The sequence below is a fragment of the Lagenorhynchus albirostris genome, chromosome 9 (assembly GCF_949774975.1).
Source record: "Lagenorhynchus albirostris chromosome 9, mLagAlb1.1, whole genome shotgun sequence".
In the NCBI taxonomy this organism is placed as follows: Eukaryota; Metazoa; Chordata; class Mammalia; order Artiodactyla; family Delphinidae; genus Lagenorhynchus; species Lagenorhynchus albirostris.
In genome coordinates this window covers 34258229-34279223 of record NC_083103.1, presented here as the reverse complement: position 1 = coordinate 34279223, position 20995 = coordinate 34258229, and the positions used below count along the sequence as shown (strand labels likewise).

At 38.8% G+C, this 20995-nt stretch overlaps 1 protein-coding gene across 1 annotated transcript; it reads right to left on the bottom strand.

Annotated features, from left to right (window-relative positions):
- Positions 1 to 16230: 16230 nt before the first annotated feature.
- Positions 16231 to 20764, bottom strand: LOC132525935 (deoxynucleotidyltransferase terminal-interacting protein 2-like). The gene is given in 1 exon segment (XM_060159515.1): positions 16231 to 20764. A coding segment is annotated over 1 exon segment (2340 nt). The 3' UTR covers positions 16231 to 18424.
- Positions 20765 to 20995: the final 231 nt, after the last annotated feature.

Genomic DNA, 20995 nt, shown 5'->3' with positions numbered 1-20995 from the left:
CTAATCTTCTTGAATATTTAAATATTATACTTTCAAATATGAATAACTTTACTTATTTCCCACTAGTTTTAGAAAAGTATGAATGGTAGAATAATCTTACTTTGTTTAATTGAAATTAAGCCAACTTGGTGTATAGTCAGCCTGAGATCTTTCTACCTGAACTTTAAGATTTTGAATTGTTCCATAGTACTGAAAGTGTATTGATGCTTCTAGACAAATGTCTATTACCCTCTACAGTGGAGCTTCTCCCTGTTTCCCGTGTTTAGTTTCCATTTGCTTTCACCTCAGTGTTCACCTGTGGATACTCTGTGTCTAAATAGAGGGTGTTCAAAAACCTGCATGCAAATCTTCTAGACTCTCAACAGACATCAGCTGGTCTGGGTAAACTTCACATGAATCTTACTTAAATCACTGCTCAACTGAAGAAGTTTTTTAATCTGGGTTTCTACCATAGTCACAGATTTGTTTAAATTTATTATACAAATTTTTGGACTTGGGTACTAATGTTTATTGAGCAGTTACTATAGGCTTGTTCACCTTTCTAAGTATTTTACATATCAACCCATTTGATTTTTATAATAACTCTATAATTGCTTTTGTTAACTTCCTATTATATGTATAAGAAATGAAGAGGACAATTGGGGTTTAGAAGGACTAGGTAACTTGCCCAAAACTGTACAGCTAGTAAACTACAGGGTCAGAATTCAAAACTAAATAGTCTGATTCCACCAACTTCAAGCTAAAACACTGTACACATTGTCTCTCTGGGATGAAGTTACAACAGTTCCAGTCTTCAGTTTCCTGATGCTGAGGATACTTCACACTTTGTGATTTTATGTTTACAAAGCATTATCATTATTTATCTTATCTGGAACTGACATAAACCATCTGAGGTTATCTGGACAAGTATTCAGATCTACATTTCAGAGAAATAACTGGCTCTCAGAGGGGATGACTTAGCTAAGGTCTGGAGAGCCAGGACCACACCCTAGATCAACTGACTCATTATTAGTTCTAACAAGAACTCCTCTCCCTACTATACAGCATATTTTTATTACGTAAGTAAAATGAGAATAGAAGTACCTCCTAACAGCCATTCTAAATCATTCCTCTCAGGTTTTCAGGGCCTATGCCTTGCTTAAGTAGATGACTGAGGGACAGCACTGTGGTGTAGAGAAGTGCAACTCACAACTGGAACGAATTGTTGAGAATCAAGGAAAACAAATACTATCAATGGCAAATGTGGGCCCAAACTTGGGTTAATCTTACCATTTATGTCCTAAATGAGAAGTCATGCTTGTGAAATCAAGGGGTTGACACTAGAGCAAATGAGGATTTACAACAGCACAAACAAGAGGCAGAATTGTGTGCATTGAATATATTAAATGAACACTAACCAAACCTAAGTCACTCAAAGTCATACAATTGCAAATGCTTGTTTGAAAAAGAATCAGTAGGCTTGAACCACTCCAGGCAGTGTCTCCTATGTAGCCAATTAAGAATCATAATTCTGTTAGCGGAAACTGGTTCAGGTACCTGAATGAGGGAAAGTCCTAGAAGTATCTGAATATAGTATGGGAGGAAATGCCCAAAGCTAGCCATCAGGGAGACTTGGATTCCGATTTTTGCTTTAGGATTGATTTGGGATGGTCTCTTATGCAAGCCATTTAATCTCTCTAGGATTATTTGACAACCTGGAAAACATCTACCTGCCCTGCTTGCTTTGAGGGCTTAATGTGAGGGTCATGTGAGAAAGTGGGTGTGAAAGAAATTAAAAAGCAAAAATCTGAGCTATGCATGAATGAGGTTAAATGATCTGAGCAATAAAAGGAATTGCCTGTAGATGGGTAAACAGTATATTATATGTCTAGGGAGAAACATTTACTGACAGTATACAATGTACCAGGCATTGTGTTGGGCACTTCTCACAGTTCCCTCTGATACAGGGAATATCATATATCAGAGATATAGGAGGATGACTGGAAGATTCCATTATCATGATAGACATGGATGAGAAGCTTTCAAGGAGGAAAGAATTTGATGTTTGGGGCCTGAAGAGGTGACTTGAGACCTTTAAAAACATAATTTCTATGAGAGTTATATTGATATAGTATTCATATTTCAAGGCAGCTGAGGCTATCTGTTCATTCTCTAAGTAAACAAATTTGCTTCTGCCTTTCACAGTGAGAATCTATGTTCATCTACCTATAGAGCTCATCTTCTTTATTATAATAGGAGCCTTGTAAAAAGATCAGATGGATGGATCAGAATGAATTTGTGGCCATTCTCAGAAAAACCATCCCAAAGAACTTGTGTGGTGGAAAAAGGATATGTTACACCTAGCACATTTCCTTCCTTCTTCCTTCTCCTCCTCTTCCTCTTTTTCCTTGTCTCCTCCTTCTTCTCCATCATCGTCATCATCTGAAAGCTAGAAAACCCCCTCTGTCCTTGAACAAGTCAGTTAGCTTTCTTTCTGCAGTGTCCCCATATATAAAACAAGAGAGTTGGATTGGTATTCCTGATGTTTCTCAACACTAAATTTTCAGAATTGTCAAATAAATCATAATGTGCTCATTCTGTACAAGACAGAGGAAAAAGAAGGTAATATAGATCATAATCCCTGCCTGGGTTACTTTTCTCTTTCAGAAATTAGAGGATATCTAAAGAAGCAAGATTCAGAAATTAGAGGATATCTAAAAAAGCTGGCATTGACAACAAAAATTACTAGGAAAAATATCACTAGGAAACACTGAAATCTTATTATTATATATAATATTCAATAATATTTCTCTTTGAAAGGATAAATTGGGTTACTTGCCTCTTTCCGTTATCAGAACACCATTTAGACCCCTGCTCCTATGCCACCTACTTCATTTCCACTTTCCAAAATTCTATTCATGATTTAAAGCCCAAGCCTTAAATACCACATCCATCCAAAGGCCTTCTTCCCTCAAAGAAGAGAGGATCACACTGTCCTTTAAATTCCAGTTCTACTTCCTGATTTGCCTGTGTAACATCAAAGTCTGCAGGCACCTGAGATATATTCTATTTCTGGGGGTGGGGGGCAGTGGTGGCACTGATTTTGATGTCTGGTTCAACCACTGATTAGCTAGACTTCCCTAAGCCTTCATTTCCTCTCTGGTAAAGAAGGTCTGAAAATAATTCTGCACAGGGCTGTTGGGCGGATTAAACAAGGTTAACATGTGAATGTGCTTAACAGAGATTCAATGAATGTGTCTGAATCCTCCCTGGCAATCACTTTACTTAGCTTTCTACTCCCATCATTTGTGTATCTGTTTTACCTTCTCTGTGAGAGAGTAAAATCTGAGGACAGGAAACTCTTCTCTCACTCATCTTGTGCATTTTCCTCCTCACCCCACCCCATACCCCAACCCAGTACTTAGCACACATTCTCTTTGTTTATCTGTAAATTTTATTAAATTGGCATTAGTCTGTACAAATAATCTTGGAAGCCTTTTAAGAACGTTCAGTATCATACACGTCAACATTCACAAGGACAGTGTGGAAACCTCTCTTTGTCTTCTTCCCACTCCCAACCTAGCTCTTCTCTCCATGGCTTTTGGAGAGGAGGCTGCAGTTAGAATCATATCACCAGAAGAAAATCACCAATTTTCTAATGAAAATCCCTGTCGTTAAAAATGCAGCCTCCAGCACAATCCCTAAAGGAGAGAACGCGTTCCTGCAATGCACTTGGCCAATTTGTGAGCTCTGCCTTGGTGAGCACAGACTCTCCCCTGACCCTGGAAAGCAATCAGCAGGAGCCCTGAATTATGAAGCATGAAAGCTCACCACTGTGTCGTCTCTAGCTGATACACCACCTTTTGTCATTGAAGGTCACCCAGCTACGAGCTTTCCAGAGCAAGATTCAGTCACCTGTCTCTCCACATTGGGCTCCTCTCACCTAACCCTTTTCCCTTTCATTATGCAACTTCCTGAGGATTTGGCAGTTTTCCACTGTGTTCAACTTACCAGGCTATAAATACCTGACTGAGAAATACAAAATGTGTTTATAGGACTTTTGATGGCTCCTCATCTAAACCATAAATATGAAATACTTTCCCACGTTTCTCAGAAAACACTCCATCTCTCAGATTCAACTGGCAACAATTTAACCAGCACCAGACAGCACCAAATTCTCAACTTTGAAGTTTTCAATCAAGTCCGTGCATGCAGTTGCATCGTGCTAACAGAAGTGGGATGTTATTAAGTCACATACCCTGAGTGGCCACGTCTTAATGATTGTTTCTAAACTGTAAGAAATTTGTTTGGTGGCATCTGCACATCGTAACAGCTAAAGTAGTAGCGTCTGCGACTCTGATGTTCAAGACTTTCTGCAGCTGCAGCCACAGTCATAGTAAATGTAGGCAGTGCTGATTGTGGGCAAGATCACAGATTTAGAAATTAGACATCTGTTCTGCTACCTACATGACGTGTCACTTGCGAAGTTAATTTTCTAAGCCTCAGTTTCCTCATAAAAATAAAATAGCAAGAAATAACAAAACTACCTAACAGCATTATTCATGAAACTAAAGTGAGATAATGTATACACATCACTTAGCCTCGTAGTTGGCATTTATTAGACACTCAAGTAAAGATGCCAATAAAAAATAACAAAAACTCTTCTATATTCATTATAAGATAGAAATATTAAGGCCAAAATGGTTACTGAGCCCTCAGAAATATTGTCTTATTCTGGTTGAGCTACCTGGACTTGGTGCAAAATTTGGAAAGATTTTATTTCACCCCCAAGATTCTTGATACAATCTTTTTTTTTTTTTCCTCCATCTACTAGGTACTGTGATCAATCCAGGATTAACTGGTGTCCTCTAGGAATGATGCTTTAGGCATCTAGGAATGATTGCATAGGATAATTATTTAGGTATCTGTCTCTTCTGCTGGAATGTAAGCTCTCAAGGACAGGGCCTATGTCGTTACTTTCTTTATTCTCCTCACCTGTTCCTGTTCAACAGAAGACCACGGACTAATTATTACTGTCAGTCCAGCTCCCAGCTAATACCTCTAGGGGACTGTTTTTTGTTTGTTTGTTTGTTTTTTCCTTTCTGGAGTGTTAGCTACCATTTATCTTATAGATAGAAGGGGCTGTTCAGGACTTTGGCATTGTTTTGTTTACATGCTCTGTCTCATTTAATCTTCACAACTCTCTATGAGGTAGACACTCCTGTTATTCTTATAGTACAGATGACAGAACTGAGGCTTAGAGGGGTTAAACAAACTCACCAAAGGTCATACAGTATGTGACTAAGCCTGAATGCCAAAAAAGACCTTACTGAGTATAAAGCCCACTGACTAAATACCTTTTTACAACAGGTATTGACTGCTCTATTGAGGCTGAACAATCACCATGAATGGTTGTCGATATATTTTGTTATTATTGTATTTCAAGCTTTTCAGATCAACTAACTCCCCTTGAAAGTTGGATAGCTCAAAACTGTTTACATTTAACATTACAACCATCTCATATGACCAGAGATTCACAGAGTCAAATTTGATCCTCTTATTCTTAGAATTCAAGTCTCAGCATGCAATTTTACAGCATCAGTGTAACCTGTCCTGTATGGAGCCTCCTGGTACGTGACAGTACATTCTTCCAACCCCACACATCTTCACTGGCCAGAGGTTTCCAGAGGTGAAGACCCTATACCGAATGTTGGTATACTCTTTCTCCATTATTCTGGGACTTCACTAAAAGAAGATATTGAAGTTTGGGACCTGGGTATGCCAGATTAGAAATGGAATAAACAAGTTTCACTAGATAGGAACATGACTCTAGTGAGGGGGTAAATGCCAGTTGTCAACTGGAATATTTTTAGGGGACCTCACTTCCTATAAAACTCCCTTCCAACTTTGAGACTCAAGAGCTCTCTAGAGATGGGTCTAAATTTTCTGTACTTTGTACTGCCAGAGGCCAGATTTGTATTAATGCTCAGATGAAAACACAGGAAGCAGGTTTAGCCTATTTTAGATAACCCAGAAATCATAGTCACTGGGGAAAACAGAATAATTTTAAAGACAGTTGAGTCATTTATCTTGTATTAATAGAAATTAAGAGGATCTTTTCTGGAATCTGTACTTGGAAGTCCACATTGCCTCCATAACAAAAATAAAACCTGCCCCCTCTGCCCCTCTTTACAAGCCCCAGGTCAGTGCACATCTTCTATCCTCAAATGAGCCTGGCTAACTGATTCTCTTAACATTGGGGTGACTTTCTCAGATGGTTTCCTCCTAATCTTTTTGGCTGTTTCTAATCTTATTAGCAAGCTCTCATCACAGAACATTAATGTGGTTGTATCTGATTTCATTTTTTGCCAATACCCTAAAAAATGCAGCAGCTTATTAGTGACTGTTATGTCATGTGGCTTTAGCAAAATTGAATGCTAATGAGATATGATTAGGTGGAAAATTATAGCACTAGGGTGCTTGCCTTCTATAACTGCAGCATAGGCTTTAGTTTGGAATGGGGGGGTACCAGATTTCTTTTATTTAATAGTGATCTCTAAGGCATAGATAGGTACTGTGTATTTACAATTATGCAGAGCAGATAATTAAGTGGCTTTCACTGGGGGACTGTTGAATAGCCTTGCAGATCATAGAGATGGTCAAGGAAAGCAGCAGGAAGATTAAACTTGCATTGTCTCTTCTGAAACCTCATTTAGACCCCACATCCACCCACAAAAGGAGCCAAAAGGGATGCAGGATCATAGTAATGATGGAATTCTTATCCAAAATCAACTTATTAAGTGAGACAGATTCTTTACTAACTAGTCAGGAGCCAAATGATTAAACAGCTTTTCTTGCCATTGAATTCCAAGCAGAAATCAATGTACATTATACATTTGCAGCGGCTGAGATTGCAAAAGACTCAAGGAAGATGTAAAGTCTGTGATTTACTGAAATATTTCATCACTGCAATGGTCAGGAGATGAAGTGCAGTTTATCTATGGAATATAACTTATATCTTGTTCATTTTTGTATGTGTTAGAAGAGCCACTTGCATAAACTCCCCAACTGTAGTATTCCTGTTGTAAAATCATAACTGTCCAACTGAAAAGAATTGTTCCTACATTCAGAACATTTTTAAGAATGAGAAGCTGCTTTACGGGGACTTATATATCATCATTCAACTGTAGATGGTGCTACCCAGTGAGTTAGGCATGGTTTATGACAAATACCATGACTAGGGGTTGTTAAACGCAGTGCCATGTATTCCCTGGGACACCACATGGCACTAAAGGGGCAGAGAAGAGACTGTTGCTAAGCTTTTGCATAATTCAAGCAACTAACTTGTTCTTGTATGTCAACTTGCTCTAACACCAACAGCTTTTTCAAGTTCAACTATCCTGTCAATCTAAAATCTAGGGAAAGATATAAAATTTTAAAGAGAGGAGAAATATAAACTTAAACAACAATGATCAGCACCCGAAGGATATCCCTCTCCTTAATTATCAGTAAAAACGGCATTAACTACTTGTGAAATGTCTACTTCTAAAAAGGACTTGAAGTGGTTTACAGTAAAAGCAACATATGATCAAAGTTCCAGTTATCTATTGCTCTGTATCAAAGTACCCCACGACTTAATGGCATAAAACAACAACCATTTTATTCTATACACAATTGTATGTGTCAAGAACTTGGAAATGAAACAGCAGGATGGCTTATCTCTGCTCAATGACTGGGATCTCAACTGGGGTGATTTGAACACCCTAAATTGCTGGGGCCATATGTATATAGAGTCTCAGGCTGTTGGAGGTTTCCTGAGTCTTCTCCACGACTACTAGCCAGGGATAGAACATACAAAGTGTTTCTTTCATGCACGTGTCTGGCACTGCTGGAATGACTGGCACAGCTGAGGCTGGTGGGCCTCTCCCTCTCTCTCTCGTCATGGATTCTCTCTAGGGAGCTTCCTCACAGCTTACAAGTCTTTGAGTAGTTGGACTTCTTACATGGTGAGTGGCTTCCCCTTGTAATTAAGAGGCCCAGGTGGAAACTGGGAAACTTCTTATGGATGACCTGATCTCAAGTCCTAGAACATGACCTCCATCACATTCTAGTGGTGAAACATGTCACAAATACCAAGATTCAAGAAGAGAGGAATTAGATAATACTTCTCAATGGAAGGAGTGGCAGAGAATATGCAGCCAGCTTAATGTACACCATTTGCTATTGAGAATGATGATAGCTGCACAGCTGAGGGAACAAGTAATTACACTAGAAAACTAGTCTAATAACATGTCCTGCTATGAGCGTGGAGTTTAACCCTGAGCTTCCTAGTGATCAAGGCAAAAAGGAAAGAAAAACACAGCAACATAGTGTTCATTAACTATTTCAAAAAATCATGTTAGGGCTTCTCTGGTGGCGCAGTGGTTGAGAGTCTGCCTGCCGATGCAGAGGACACAGGTTCGTGCCCCGGTCCGGGAAGATCCCACATGCCGCGGAGCGGCTGCGCCCATGACCCATGGCCACTGAGCCTGAGCGTCCGGAGCCTGTGCTCCACAATGGGAGAGGCCACAACAGTGAGAGGTCCACGTACCGCAAAAAGAAAAAAAAAAAAATCATGTTAGAATTTTTCAGTTATTTTCCAAAGAATAAAATAATAATCAACAAAGACAGAGCATGTGATATGTATTTTATACAGTTCCCTTCTACCTACCCCTTCTTTTCCACATCAATAACCCAATTCACCCTTGTGGTGGCAGTCATTCTGGATAGGAAATTAACTGCTTAGAATGGGTCTTGATATTTAGGAGGGTAGAAGAAGAAAGAAGAGAAATGACAGTAATCTGCGATAAACACAAAGAAAAGGAGAAAAGACTGACAGAGGAATAAGAAATTAGAACTTTGTTTTGTTCTGCCTTGTGAAGAGTTTCACCAGTCACCAACTCAAATAACTAAGAGATCTGGCAGGTACCTAAAATATCTGAAATATGTGAAGTATAAGGAACACAGAAAGAAGCGGAGCCTCTGTCAAATGGAAAGTGCATGCCCTGTCTAAAAGTATCAAATTATTTTTGATTAAGTTGATTATCCATACTGTACTCCCAAACATACTCAGCAGACTGACTTCAGGCTGCTACTGACTGCCAAGTTTCATCTCTTGACTTTGCTTCCATGGAGAAGTTCTGATGGATTTCCATGGTCCTTCCTGGCAGAGAGATCCTTCAGGATGACATTGAAGGACCAACTGTTACAGCAGGCAGGTAGCTAGATATGAGCAGAGAAAGGGGGGCACGGGCCAGGTGGCAGGAAATCACTCATCTTGTAAACAGCAGGGGTCCACTGGCAGACAAAGAAAAGCAGGAACCTCCAGACTGATAGGAAACCACACATTTTGGGTGACAAGTGTCCTGGAGGCAGACAAAGAAAAGTGGGAAAAGGCGGGAATCTCCTGCTTCCAAATGTAACCTGTTCTCATTACAATAAAATTAGCCTTGCAGATAAGAAGTACCCATCATGCACCAATCCCATGACACTTCTGATTTAAGCTAGGCAAGGGAAGAAATCCCTCCTCCCCTTGGGAAGATGGAGCTGGCATGAAAATCAGGGAATACGACCCCCAAATCCCTCCTTCCCCTGTGAATATTCTGCCCCATCATTTGTATGCCCCTCATAACTGACTTCCCAAAGAAACCCAGGGCAGCAGCTCCTCACCTGTCTGCCTGCTCTCCCTCTGAGAGCGTATTCTTGCTGAAATAAATCCTCACTTTACTTTCTTAACCTCCCTGCCTCATCTCCAAATTCTTTCCTTGACGAGGCAAGAACCTTAAATTCACCAGGAATATGATCGCAGGTATTTGCAGATGTGACCTTTCTCAGTCCGGTTTCCTAAGATCTAAGACCTATCACCTCCTGAAATAATTATCGGGGAAGAAATAAGAGGATAAATATTTATTGCTCATAAGGGATAAAATAATGAACTAAGCCAGGTTAGTGCCAAATACCGACTCTTGCTCAAATCAAAAGTCCTAGAACTGAGAAATGCATCAGTGTGTTCTACGGGGCAAGCTACTACTATGCTGTTTATCTTTGATTGTTACTTTTTAACATCTTATGTGCTAAAAGCCAAAAAAGGACTCTAATGTGTTATTTACTATGGAAAATTAGACAATGTTAGCACTCCTCAAATTCTGACCAAAGGTTTTCTTCTTATATTTTTCCTCCTTCTAATGGGCTGCCATTAAAAAACAGTAATGGGGCTTCCCTGGTGGCGCAGTGGCTGAGAGTCCGCCTGCCGATGCAGGGGACACGGGTTCGTGCCCCGGTCCAGGAAGATCCCACATGCCGCAGAAAGGCTGGGCCTGTGAGCCATGGCCACTGAGCCTGCGCGTCCGGAGCCTGCGCTCTGCAACGGGAGAGGCCACAACAGTGACAGGCCCGCGTACTCCCCCCCCCAAAAAAAAACCAGTAATGCCATTAAAACCAGCAGAAGAGTAGCACTCTCTTTTTAACAAAAAATATTTTTCCTTAAAAAGCAGAATTGTTAGTAAATAAAACATGCTGCTTTCTATAGTTGTGGTTTCTCCCTTTCTAAAATTAAGTTATAGATGATAGTGTTTCCAATGATCTGAACTCCCCTTAGACTAATTAAATCTTTGATTTTTAGCTGAGCATGTGGCTACCCAATTTCTCTTTTGCTCGTCTCTTCAAATTTAATCACGCTATGTTTTCCAGTTGTGAGAGAGTCAAGCTTGAGTACTCCTTATATCTCTGCCCCCACGGCTTTCCTTTCAATGTGCCATGCTGCCATGCAGTGTGATCTTTCCATTAAAATGTGTCACATCCATTACTTAATGTCCCAAACTGATTTTCAAAAGTTTATGAATAGTAATATATGATAATACAGGAATACTGTTTCTCCCAGAGAGCAGCAGTTCAATGAAATCCTTTGATACCTATATCCAAAGTTAGCTAATGGTGGATCTTTCAGACACCACTCAGGCCAAGTGGATTTGGGAAAGAGTCCACACAGCTAGTGGGTCATTTTGAGACACCTAATTCAAATGTCACTAGGTGTTAGCCTTTGCTGAGATATGCAAAGCTCAGCTGAGTTCTGCAAATGATGTAGATTCTCAGTAGTTTGGATCCTTAATGTTTTCTTTGATGGCCAGTTTGTTCTGACTCACTGATTGGAGAAAATTAGGTGAGATATAAGAAATAGGAATTGTTACTTCCTTTAGATTGGGGTTGATTAATATGAATAAGGAGGTGAATTTTCTACTAAAATGGCCCCGATCTTTTCCATTTATCTATTTGCCCATTAGCTATCTGTACTCCGTGGAAAAAAGAGATCTTAGTTCCTCCCTATTAACATATTTATATCATTCAGTCTTAATTGCACATAGACTTTTGTAAACTAATGTAACAGAACAAAAGATATCATGAAAAAAATGAGTTTTATGAAAAAGGGAAGAATTCATTTTATTTTAGAACAAAGATAATATATTACATTTGGAGGCATTCCAAGTCCTTTGGTTTCATGAATATTCCATCTTCATGATAATGGACAGCTGTGCTCTTATGAACTTCTAAGAATCAGCTAACTTTGGTCAGAGCTAGAGGTTTTTTAAAGGTAAAGGTCAAAAGAAAAAGACTTTCTTCTTCTGAGTGTGCATTTTCAGTGCGGCATTGCAGTAAGGCTTTCTCATCAACCCTTAAACTGGCATTCACAGTAATGGAATTTATCATCATTCACTTCCTGCCACAAAGAGCCCAGAATTAAAAGAATCTGTCCTTCATTGTTAAGTACTGCACAATTTTCCCTTTTTAGGATCTTATGTGAGGATCCTGCTGGTTCTATCGATATTAGTTTTTTTCTAATGGGAAATTTCTTTCCTATGTAATTCATTTTAAAGGCAACCAGCAGGTACCCAAACAGGCAACACCTATGAGTGACCAGACAGACAGAATGGACCAAATTAGAGACCCTTTTTAATGAAAGTCCCGCGTGCGAACAAATGCATGGGACCATAAGCAATTGCGTGCTTCAAGGAAACATGGGATTATATGGTCCCTGAAAGATGAAGCTTAATGGGGCCATCCATTCCCTATGGGTGAAACAGAAAAGCCAAGGTATATGTTAAGATGGCATTGACAAAGATACAACAGGTTACTAGGGTTTCAGGTTGCCACTGTCAGGGAGGAAGAAATTTTCCTCTATCCTTCTAGGTTCTTCTGACTGGTCTAAGAATTAAATTGACATGAGACAGTAACAAGAAAAAAATCAAACAGAAGTTTAATAACAAGTATGCATGGGAGAGACTGAGGAAAACTGAGTAACCTGACAAAATGATCAAAGCCCTCACTTTAAATACCATCTTCAGCTAAAGACAAAAGAGGCTGTTGGAAGCAGTGGTTTGGAACTTCAAAAGGGAAGAAGGCATTTCATATGGAGATGGAAAAGCAAATGTTTGGTAAATACATGTTTGCTGGGTCATGCAGAGACAATGGGACACAGAGTGGGCTCTGATCTCTAAGAGCTTACCCCACCACACCTAGCTCCTATTCTTTGTAGATAGCTCTAGTAATAGCTCTATTTTGGGAACAGGCCTCTATCAAAATTCTTTTAGGCAGTTAGGGGGAAGGTCAAAGTGTCTTTCTGAGTCTTTTGTTTCTTAAAAACAATCAGCCTAAATTAATCCTTACGCCAAAGTGACACATTTTAGGGAGGCACATTTTGCTCTTCTACACCACTTAAGAAACTGCAGCCCCATCATTATGATTTTAAGACTTTGGTAAGATTTCATAAAGTTCTATAGTTTCTTTCTCTTTGTTATTTTTATTACCACCCTTGCTGTTTCCCTTGAAGCTTGTTAAAGGAGTAGAACTTGGGTAACCTGCATTTTCTTATAGCTAGACTTGGGAAAATTAGACCTCCAGAGGGAAGATTGGTGGTAGCCACTGAAAGGGGAATGAGAACATAAACAGAGTCCCTTGGGCTCCCATGGAAGAGGTAGTGGATGTGGACTGAGTATCAGTTTGAGAGTCTGGGCACCCACAAGGTCCTTGTGATTTTTTTACATTCATAACTCACTAAGGTAACTATAAGGACTATGTCAATTTTAATGGAAAAAAAATTAGGACGATTAGAGGAATAACAGCTTAGCAGAATTAATATTTTACATGATTCATTAAATATTATTCTATCCTTAAGCCTAAGGTCTCAGAGCATTGGTCTCACAGGAAAATATGAGGGAACTGTCTTTTGTATCTATTATTTTGAAATGTCTATTTTGCAAAGTTTTTAGAGTAAGGCATGGTTTTGGAAGGGAAAAATGCTTTAATGAATTTAGTTTTCTGGCTCTTCTAAACAAGAATTATTTGAGAGGGCTAAACATATAATAATTAAATTTTTTTAAAACTTTATTTGAAAGGTGACATTTATTAGTGCTACAGGTTTCTCTCTGTACATAACCCAAAGATGACAGGGCTCTGAACACCACTTGAGATGAATATACCCAAAATAGCAAAGAACAGTCATTGATTATATAATCATATTTTTAAGCAGGAAAAACACACAATTGTGGATTTTTTAATCCTAGAAGAAGAGCAAAAATGGCCACTATGAGAAGAAGAGAATGAAAAGACAGAGACAGAGAGAGAGAGAGGAAGGGAGAGAGAAAATGATATTGAAAAAATATTGAAACTCAACCACAGAATTACTAAGTATCAGATGAACCAGTATTATGACTAGATTTCTCATAAGACAAAAAAGTACCTCCCCAGTAATTCTTGTGGTGCTTAATCTTCTAACATTGAAAATCTTTTACTTGGCACTCTCCTAAACTGCTAGTAGAAGCATAATACGTTAAAACAATTCTGGAGGGTGCTTGGCAATATATAACAAAAGCTTTAAAAATAAATAAATTTCATTTGTTCTAAGATTTATTTTCCCTAAAGGAATATGTATACCACCTAAGCATGTTTTATAAAATGAATAAATGTAAATGACCTAAAGTCTGATAATAGGAAAATTGGTTAAGTAAACTGTAATATATCCACAGGATTGAATACTCTGTAACCAATTAATATAGCTTACAGAAGATTATTTAATCATATGGAAATAGTCGCAGTAAATTGAATAAAAGGTATGGCTATTCTACAACACTAGAGTTCCGTGAGAAGCCTTAAGAGTCTAGAAGTCATATAATAATACACTGGAAGGAAGAAATATTCTGAATGAAGTCTGAAACTATTGTGTGTTGCACTGATTTCCACCAGGTCATGAGGCAACTGCTTGCTCAAAAGGAGACCAGAGGAATGAAAAGATGTTAGATTTTGATGTGTTTATTCATTATTCATTTACTTATTCATCTATTAATTCAGCCATCATCATATCTTAAGTGCCTACCATATGCTAAGCATTGAGCTAGGTACTGAAGTACGACTTCAGATCGATGAGACAGGAGAAACATGTAGAAAATGATTCAGGAGCCTTTGCATGCCTTGTCCAAGATTCTGAGTCATTTTGTAGGCAATGAGAAATCACTGGTGATTTTGAGCAGGGAAATGACAAGGTTAGATTTTAACATTATATCATTTTTGTAGCAGTGGGGAGGGTGAAACATAGGAGGACAGGACTAGAGTAGGGATGTGGTGACTGGGCTTTGGGGGTAGTCCAGTGAGAGCAGAGGAGAATGTAAACCAAGGCAGTTGCCCAGAAAATGGAGACAGGGACAGATGAAAAAATATCTGGGAATTAAAACAGAACATGGAGACTGAATGTGTAGAAGGAGCAGAAGAAACGGACATAATTTTGGATAAGTCCTAGATTTTTGGCATGGGTGGGAGTAGTGCTGTTTAGCAGAATAGATTGGATAGCACTCTATGGCATTTCATACATTTTCAGTGTGCTTAGATATATAAGTATATTCATATGCTTTATCAATACTGATAAGCTGGTTCCAGTCTTTTGCCATGGACATTTTCCACTGTCTTTAGTTTCCTTCATTAAAGTGAAAGATTTACCATTGAAGATTAAAATTTTGGAATTTCTGAAGGAACTGTTAAGTGTTGATAATAAAAATGAAAATTTATGTAGCACTGACAATGTGCCTAGCTCTGGGCTAAGAACTGTATACATGCTACATCATTCACTTGTCAAGAAATACCATTAGGTAGGCATCATCACCTTATAGATGACAAAATGAAGCTCTGAGAGATTGTCACTTGCTCAACATTACACAACTAGCAAGTGACACAGCCAGAATTCAAACCAAAGTTATCAATCTTTTAACCTGTATTCTCTGAACCACGTTGATTATTTTCTGAAATTTCAGACATTCTCAGAAACAATACCTTTCTGAAAACATTATAGATGAGCTTTGGAGGTCTGAGTGGCAGCATGATCTGACAGAAAGATCTTTGGGCTGAGGGTTGAAAGTCTAAACTGGTTTGAACTAGACCACAATCTTGCTGTTTGATCTTTATCAAGGCACTTAGTTCTGGGTTTCATTTTCTTTATTTGAAAATAAGCCAATTGAATTAGAAGTCACTTCCAAGATGTTATTTATATTTATGACATAAGAAATTTGAAATTTCTTTGTTCATTCACACGGGAGAAGATTTCAAAGCATAAAATGGCTCTATAAACTAATGGAATTTGCTGATTTCAGACATGGAAAGGTTATTTTCTTTGCACATAGAAAGTAAAGAGAATGACCTCTGGTATGCATCTTTGTGAATTTGTCAACTCACATTAAATACTTAGATGTGCCCTCAGCCTTCTTAGAATCCCTTGTTTAGTTCATTGCGCCATCATCTTAACATGAGACCTTAGGTTAAAATAAAGCAGAAGGTTCTGACAAATTGCTTCAGGGTCAGAGCTAAACACGGTCTCACCCTCATCAAGATGATTTAAAGTAACCTGGTGAATTAGGTATGACCTGAATTTATTAACCATCTCTGGTTAATAATAATATAAACAGCTACAGAAAGCATCCCTGGGATATTCTCATGAACGTCTATTTGCCTCTAACAATTTGGACTAGTGACACCATCAGAAGGAAGGAGAAAGACTGGCTTTCAACATAGTTTAGTATTTCAAAATGTCCATGTTGAAACAATTTTCAAAGCCATCTATTCCAATGTTTTCTAAGTGATGGTCCACAGATAGATAGTCATGCATAACAAGGTTGTCATTGGTCCAAGGCAAAATTGGAAGACTAAGGATATTGTAGTAAATTTTTTTTTTTTGACTTTTAGCTGAAGCATTTATTTCACTGAATAAGGTATTTTACATTCGCTGATAACTCTCTACTTTGTTCCAAGTTACTTATGTGGCTTACAAAAATACAGATAAGATAAAAAAAAGAATCAATGGAGACAAAAAAAGAGCGTGTTAAAATGTAACTATAATACATTTGATCCTTGAACAACACAGGCTTGAACTGAGCAGGTCCACTATACATAGATTTTTTTCCCAATAAATCCATACTAAAGAAGTATTGATATTACATGATCTGCAAGCAGTTGAACAGTTGGTTCTCAGATGCAGAACTGTGGATACAGAGGGCCTACTGTTAAGGTTTCTGACTTTCAGCTGCATGGGGTTCACTGCCCCTAACCCCCGTGTTGTTCAAGAGTCAACTGTACTCAAAACATGTACTGAGAGCACCTCTAAGGTGGGTTAGTGAGAGCTGAACTTAGCGCTTAGGTTCAGTTCTCGTTCCTCATCACTGCTTTCCAATCCAGAGCTCTAATGCTGCTCTGTGTGGGAAGGATTAGTTCTCCAATCTTGCTTTCCCTGTAAAATGCACTATAATGTACCAAATATTTGTCCTAACTGCAGTTTTGAAGTATCACATAATTCAACCTATTCTAGCATTCATTAGTCAGAAACCAGCATGAAAGTTATGAATAAAGTTGACACACACCTTGAGCCTGAGAAAAAACTGCGTAAGTCCTCAATTGCGCCGAGAAACACCATACAAAAGGATTGACAGCTTTGACTGTTCTTATAGCATAGTAGCATGAGCTGAAGAAACGTTCTACTAACAATGTCTCCTTCTGGAAGAATGTGTAAAGGGTAAATTATTTCTTGTTTTTATATTTAATTCTCTCATAGCAGGTCCTTATTTTACCCAGAAGGCAAAACTTAATATTCTTGGAATAAAAGTTTTTCTATAAAAGAGAACAGATAGAGATGTTTCACTAAGTCCACCTATGAATGTTGTTTTATTACTAGGCTGCTTATGATCCCAAGCAGTAAACACAAAATAGATTTCTTATTTACTGAAATCCCAAGAAAGCAGTATGCTACAAAACAGACGTCCCCTGAGTAACGACATGAAGGAAGCAATAACCCACCACGAAGCATGAACAGAAATGGCCAACACTCCTTGGGTGTCGTGAGTTGCTTTAGCCAGGATGCATATTTCTGCCACTGGAGATGAGACAGGCTGGGCCACTTTACCTCCTGGCCAAATTAAAATTATATTAATACTATTTCACCGGAATGCAACATTGAATCTGGAGAAAATCTTTCTTCCTGTTTCAGTTGCTAAAGAAGGAAAATAGCTCTCCTGCTTCTACTCTTAACTCAGACTTTCCAAGTAGTCTATCTATCTATCTTTTAAGTCCTTTTTATAGCTTCATTTAGTTCTTTGGTCATATACTAACATACACATGCTCCAAGAACACATTTTTTTTTTTTTTTTTTTTGGCGGTACGTGGGCCTCTCACTGTTGTGGCCTCTCCCGTTGCGGAGCACAGGCTCCAGATGCGCAGGCTCAGCGGCCATGGCTCACGGGCCCAGCCGCTCCGCGGCATGTGGGATCTTCCTGGATCAGGGCACGAACCCATGTCCCCTGCATCGGCAGGCAGACTCTCAACCACTGCGCCACCAGGGAAGCCCCAAGAACACTTTTAACATTTCTTTGGTTTCAACTGTGACTGTCATACTGGCAACACGATCTCTGTATCCCAGCTTCACCAATTTTCTGGACTTGAATGTGCAACTGACAAAAGGGCACCATCTCCCCCCTACACACATATCTCTACATAATAATTACAATATTGCTCACGTATGTTTGATCATATTACTTTAAAATTTTTGAATGTTAGCAAACTTTGTATTTTTTAAATGTTTTAAATTTTCTTTAAATAACCAAATGTTGAAAACTTTACAAAAATGTTAAATGACTGAGGTTATTTTCCTTTTTTTCCTCCTCAAAGGCTCTAAGCATGAGTGGATCCTTTGTAGACACCCCTATTTTTATCCCAAGAGGCATGTGATTAATCCTCTCTAAAATCAACTTTTTCCAAAGAGAAATCCCTATATATAAATAGGGCCAGGCTATGTTAATTTGTGTGATGGTTGTGTCAGTTTTCAAAATATCTTTAGTAATAAATAAAGGGGAGATGTAAAACTTTGTGATTTGCTTGGTGAATCTTAATTGCGAAACTTCTTCTTCTTTCGAAACTTCTTTCCTGCTGCATTTGCTGCCTTTTCAGCCATAATCTCTGAGTACTTCCTTCGGTTATATCTTCTGAACTCAGAATCGGCCAGCAGTTCCTCCACAATAGTTCTCTTCCTTTGTTTCCTGGGAACTCGTGAATGGTAGAAGTCAGCTGGATTGTCAACAATGGTTCCAATCTGGAAGTACTTGGGGAAGCCATCTCTATCATTTTTCTTGTAAAACCTTTTTGGGTCTATGCTAGCTCTCATCTTCAGTGCTTTGAGATCATTTTTCAGTTCATCTGTCAGTTCTGGAGCTTTCATACCAAACCAGCCATCACCTGCTGTTTTTTGTCGCTCTTGTCTGCGTTTTTTCTGAAGTTTATACTTTGATTCACTATATGGTGGGACACAGTAGTTTTTTTCAAAATCAGGAGTAATGACGGCTTTCTGCAAAAGCTCATTTTTCTTTTTCTCCTTGATCTGTGTTAGGGTTCTCTTGTTCAACTGTAGCTTGTCTGCATTGACATTAATATACAAACCACCCAGCTGCTTAATACTCAGACCAGGATCTATGCTGCTGCTAGTCAACTTCAGAAGTTTAGATTTTGTGCTATTTAGTAAGTTGTCTTCATCACTAAACTCATTATCTTTACTTCTGTCACTGTCTGATGGTTCTTCTTCACTTTCTTCCTCCTCCTCCTCTTCTTCCTCAGTGGCAACCTCACTTGCCTTGTCTTCTTCATCCAAGCAAAAATTTTTATCAGCAATCAATCGAGGAGTTGTGTCAATTACAAACAATGCATTGTCAGGTGATGTATTTTCTGAGTCTCCATTTAATGACTCTTTTTGACCACTATTTTCAATGAAACACACAGTGTCCTCTTCATTCTCACTGTTTTCAGACTGCTGGCTTTCATCACTGCTGAGAACTAATAAAACAGAATCATCTTTATCCTGAGATGTGCTGGGCTCAACTTCACACAGCTTGGCATCACACTCAAAATCTACATCCCTTTCTTTGCTCATGTCTTCGCCAACACCTATAACTGTGCACTCTTCTTCTTCATCACTATCACCACCATCACCAAGCTCTATCCAGTCACTTGTTTTTATGCTGCTGTTTCTCTCTTCATTCCATCTGTCCACTTCCACAACTGCAAATGTTTGAGCTAACGATTTCATTACAGCCTCACAGTTCAGGTTTGAGGATGCTGAGGTGGTTTTGTTACTTTCAGGGGTTGAATGCCTTTGCGAAACTAACTGCTGAAGGCTAGTGTCCTGAAGTTCAGAAAGACTCTTCAACTGAGAATTTTTCTCATTAATTTCTTTTCCTGCATCTATTATTCTTTTGGCTTCTTCCTCTAAGCTCTTACAATTCTGCTTTGTTATTTCTTTGAGAGGTGAAACGTTGTCTTGTTTTTCCTCTCTTATATTAAAACTTTGGTGTTTTTGCACTATTAGTTTTTTTCCTGAATTTCCAAAGAAGGAGTCATTATCAGGGTCATCATAAGTTTCATTATTAGAGATATTTGGCTTATTTATCTGAGAAAGCGATCTTGCTAGTAAACGAGAAGTTCGTCTGGTATCTGAATCCTCTAAATTCACAGGTGTATTTATGATTTGCTTTTCATTTCCTGGTACAATCTTAGTATCATTCTCCTCAGTTTGTGCCTGTAATTTCCTTTGCATACTCCTTGTTGTTCTCCTAGTTGCAATTCCAGAAAATGAAGAAATGTCTGAGCATGATGACTCAGCATCAGAATTAGCTTCCACATGGGATTCTTGGTTTGGATCGGTTCGGGATTTAGCCTTACTTCTCCTGGTTCTTGTTGTTATTTCTGTGGGATGCACAATTCTAGAAATACCTGAAATATGTGATTCTGCTTCAGAGACTTCTTCTTCAGTATGAGACTCACTTACTCGAGTTATTTTCAGCTTTTTCCTTACACTGGAAACTGGGGTGCCTGCAACTAAGATCTGCCTTCTCCTAGTTACTCTTAAAATGGGATCCTGGGCCTCAGACACAGAAGAACAGTTTGACTCTGCTTCAGAGATCTCTCCATCAGTAGAAGGTTTGTTCATTCCTGGTAATGAACCTGTAGTTCCGCTCTTCCTCTTCCTGGTTTTAGGAGCTGGACTTTGTTCCCTACTGGTCTGTGACTCAGCAATACTTGGGTCATCAGATGGAGATTCCTTCTGGCCTTTTGGATGTGCGTGAATTCTTGAGGCAGCAGAATTCTACAAGCCAGTGAAAATACACTTCTGCTGTGAGCTTTCAACTGACGTGGTTTGGATCCCGGCCTGAGGCCGCGCGGACCTAGTAACCACCATCCTCCAGGCTTGCAGCCGCCGCGGCAGCCCCACCGCGCTCCGGAAGTGTAGTAAATTTTTAATAAAACTATATTTATTCAATTTAAGGGAATGTCTTTTTTCTAAGGTATATACTTCAAACTCAATGTGGATTTTTTTCTTTTATTAAATGATAATTATAGATAAAATTAACCTTTGTTTTTGTTTTGCTTATTATTGTTTTATTTACTTGATAAAATGGGCATTACATTC